This window comes from Trypanosoma rangeli, assembly GCF_003719475.1.
Source record: "Trypanosoma rangeli strain AM80 chromosome Unknown Tra_15.4_contig_00282, whole genome shotgun sequence".
NCBI classification, from domain to species: Eukaryota; Euglenozoa; class Kinetoplastea; order Trypanosomatida; family Trypanosomatidae; genus Trypanosoma; species Trypanosoma rangeli.
This window is the reverse complement of record NW_021706018.1, coordinates 6,304-9,716: the sequence shown is the minus strand read 5'-3', so window position 1 is coordinate 9,716 and position 3,413 is coordinate 6,304. Positions and strand designations below refer to the sequence as shown.

Here is a 3,413-nt window from a genome sequence, read left to right as displayed (position 1 = left end):
TTTTTTTTGTTTTTCCATCTGGTAACTAGCAACGAAGGGCAAATTGCGTAAAAAAAAAGGAACGTGGGACGTGGACGCGGCGACAGTTGTTGGTGTCAACTTCAGGAACCGCAGAAGGAGAGGATAATGAGCTTAAGGTTGCTTTCAGAGAAGGCGAACACGCAGGCGCTCAAGGCGCTGCTCTGCTGCTACTATGCCCAGCGGCCGGTGGAGTTGACGCTCTCTGCCTCGCACACACTTCCAGTGCTTCATCACCCGGCGTTCAAGAAACCCATTTTCGCCGCGAACGAGATGGCGCGTGTGATTCTGCACTGCACTTACACAGATGGACTCACGAATGGGAATGACAGCAGGCCCGGCAATGGTGACAGTAACAAGAGCGTTTTGTCGAATGCTTCACTGGAGGAGGAGGCCTGGATGGAGTGGGAGGCGACCACCTTCACGCGGGCGGTGCATTCGTTGTATACCCAGCGCCGGGCGACGCCAGAGGCCATGGCGGTGTTTGAGTACCTTGACAATAAGGTCAGCGCAAACAACTGTAGGGGTCTTTGTATGGTTCCCGCGGAGGGGACGGAGGCAACCCCTTCGTTTCTTATTGATTGCATCATTTGGTGTGCCGTTTTGCCGGCATTGTGCGAAGGTGGTCTGCTGAGTGAACAGGAGCGCGCGCAGGTGCCGTATCTCTTGAAATGGTTTCAGTTGTTTCAGGCGACAAGAGAAGAGCTTATAGCTGGCGCCTTTGAGGCTCTTGCAGTGCAGGAGTTGGCGGATTTTCTGCGCGCGCCGCGCGTGTACAAGGTATCACCGAGCGTCAGTAAAGTCTTCTTTATTACGGCACCTATTTATTATGTGAATGCTTCCCCACATATTGGCCATGTTTACAGCACCCTGATTGCGGATGTCATTGCCCGGTACCACACCATAAAAGGGGAGCGTGTGTTTGTGATGACGGGAACCGACGAGCACGGGCAAAAGGTGGCAGACGCTGCCCGACAGAAGGGCGTGACACCGTACGACTTTACAACTAAGGTGTCCATGGAGTTTAAGGAATGCTTCGCGCAGATGGGGTACCGCATGGACTACTTCATCCGCACCACAAGTGAAAGTCACAAAAAGGTTGTGGGCGAGCTATGGTCGAAACTCGAGGCTCAGGGGGATATCTACCTGGGCCGCTATGAGGGGTGGTATTCGGTGAGTGACGAGTCCTTTTTGACAGCGCAGAACGTCACCGACGGTGTGGACAAGGACGGCAATCCATGCAAGGTGAGCCTTGAGAGCGGCCACGTTGTGACATGGCTAGCGGAGGAAAACTACATGTTTCGTCTCAGCGCCTTTCGTGAGCGCCTGCTGGAGTGGTACAACAACAACCCCGGCTGCATTGTCCCGGAGTTTCGCCGCCGTGAGGTCATCCGTGCGGTGGAAAAGGGCCTAAACGACCTGAGCGTCTCGCGCACGAGGGAGTCTGTGCACAACTGGGCCTTTCCGGTTCCTGGAAACCCAGAACACTGCGTCTATGTTTGGCTTGATGCCCTCTCCAACTACTACACCGGCGCACGCCTTCGCCTAGGTGCGTCCGGGGAGGAGCTGGAACTCGTCGAGGACTACCGTGAGCTGGAGCGTTTTCCTGCCGATGTGCACGTTATTGGGAAGGATATTTTGAAGTTTCACGCCATTTATTGGCCAGCCTTTTTGCTTTCAGCGGGTCTTCCTTTGCCCAAAAAGATCGTTGCACATGGTTGGTGGACCAAGGATCACAAAAAGATCAGCAAATCCCTTGGCAACGTCTTTGAGCCCGTGGAAAAGGCACGTGAGTTTGGCCACGATGCACTTAAGTATTTTCTTCTACGCGAGTCCGGCTTCTCTGATGATGGCGACTACAGCGACAGGAACATGATTGCCCGTCTTAACGGTGAGCTTGCCGACACCCTTGGCAATCTCGTGATGCGGTGCATCTCCGCCAAGATCAACGTCAATCGGGAGTGGCCGACCCCTGACGTCTACAACGACAAGGATGAACTGCTTATTCAGTTCATCAAAGATATGCCTGGCACGGTAGATCACTTCTTCTGCATCCCTGACGTGCAAAAGGCGCTGGCGGCTGTGTTTGAGGTTCTTCGCGCCATCAACAGCTACATCACGGAGAACGCTCCGTGGAAGCTGGTGAAGACAGATTCTGCTCGGCTGCGTACAGTGTTGTACATCAGCATGGAGGGAGTTCGCCTGGCGACGCTCATGCTTAGCCCGGTTCTCTCACAGAAGGCACCTGTTATTTTTGACATGCTGGGAGTCCCAGAGGCGAATCGTATCGGGTTGGAGAATTTTGAGTTTGGCGTCATCCCATCCGGGACGCCTATCGGCACCGTGGCGGAGGGTGAAGTTGTGTTTCCGAAGCGTTCGCTGGACGATGCACAGACTGCGTAACTTTCCCCCGTAATTTTTTTTTTTTTTTTTTGTCAGCCTTCTCTTTCTCCCTGTTCCTTTTTGTGGCTGGTGTCAGCTTGCTCTAGGTGCGAGGGAAGAAACTGGGGCGGTAAGCGAGGAGCGAAGGAGTAATACGTAATCGGTTTTGATGGCGAGATGGAGATAAACCCACAGAAGAAGAAGAGAGAGAAACATAAGAATAATAAGAAAGCATGTATCGGACATGACATTAGAGGCCGAGGTCAAGCATGTCTTCCCTGCTATTTTTTATTTCGTTCTTTTTATTTCCTCTCTCTCTCTCTCTGTGTATGCGTATGTGTGTGTGTGTGTGTGTGTGTGTGTGTGACTATGCGGAGGAATGGGCGGGTTAGGAAATATGTTGTGCCTCCGATGCGTAGGAATTTTGTAGTTAGCTGTAGGAGCACCAGGGGGGGAGGTGCGGGTGCCCATTAAGACACACTCACTGCAGCAGTTCGTACGCGTTGTTTATGCGATCTCTTGCAGCATCAACAACAAGACACACAAACGAATGCACACATACACACACATATATACACACGAGCGTGTGTGCGTCAATCTTTTTTTTTTTTGTTTTTGTTTTTCCATCTGGTAACTAGCAACGAAGGGCAAATTGCGTAAAAAAAAAAGGAACGTGGGACGTGGACGCGGCGACAGTTGTTGGTGTCAACTTCAGGAACCGCAGAAGGAGAGGATAATGAGCTTAAGGTTGCTTTCAGAGAAGGCGAACACGCAGGCGCTCAAGGCGCTGCTCTGCTGCTACTATGCCCAGCGGCCGGTGGAGTTGACGCTCTCTGCCTCGCACACACTTCCAGTGCTTCATCACCCGGCGTTCAAGAAACCCATTTTCGCCGCGAACGAGATGGCGCGTGTGATTCTGCACTGCACTTACACAGATGGACTCACGAATGGGAATGACAGCAGGCCCGGCAATGGTGACAGTAACAAGAGCGTTTTGTTGAATGCTTCACTGG

At 52.5% G+C, this 3,413-nt stretch overlaps 2 protein-coding genes across 2 annotated transcripts in view, besides 5 other annotated features; both read left to right on the top strand.

Moving 5' to 3' along the window:
* TraAM80_07104 (leucyl-tRNA synthetase) overlaps window positions 1-29 on the top strand; it is a gene marked incomplete at both ends in the record, with an annotated part of 741 nt that extends 712 nt beyond the window's left edge. The window contains one exon of the mRNA XM_029383914.1: window positions 1-29. This exon is cut by the window's left edge and continues 712 nt beyond it. Coding sequence (XP_029236330.1) covers window positions 1-29 — 29 coding nt within the window.
* A 97-nt stretch (window positions 30-126) lies between these two features.
* On the top strand, window positions 127-2,421 carry TraAM80_07103 (putative methionyl-tRNA synthetase; the record flags this gene model as incomplete). The annotated part of the gene is made up of 1 exon (XM_029383913.1): window positions 127-2,421. One exon carries the CDS (start codon window positions 127-129, stop codon window positions 2,419-2,421), a length of 2,295 nt encoding a protein of 764 aa, XP_029236329.1.
* Window positions 2,422-2,434: 13 nt separating this feature from the next.
* Window positions 2,435-2,452: a microsatellite.
* Window positions 2,453-2,593: 141 nt separating this feature from the next.
* Window positions 2,594-2,630: a microsatellite.
* Window positions 2,631-2,736: 106 nt separating this feature from the next.
* Window positions 2,737-2,766: a microsatellite.
* Window positions 2,767-2,930: 164 nt separating this feature from the next.
* Window positions 2,931-2,980: a microsatellite.
* A 19-nt stretch (window positions 2,981-2,999) lies between these two features.
* Window positions 3,000-3,023: a microsatellite.
* Between the last annotated feature and the right edge of the window lie 390 nt (window positions 3,024-3,413).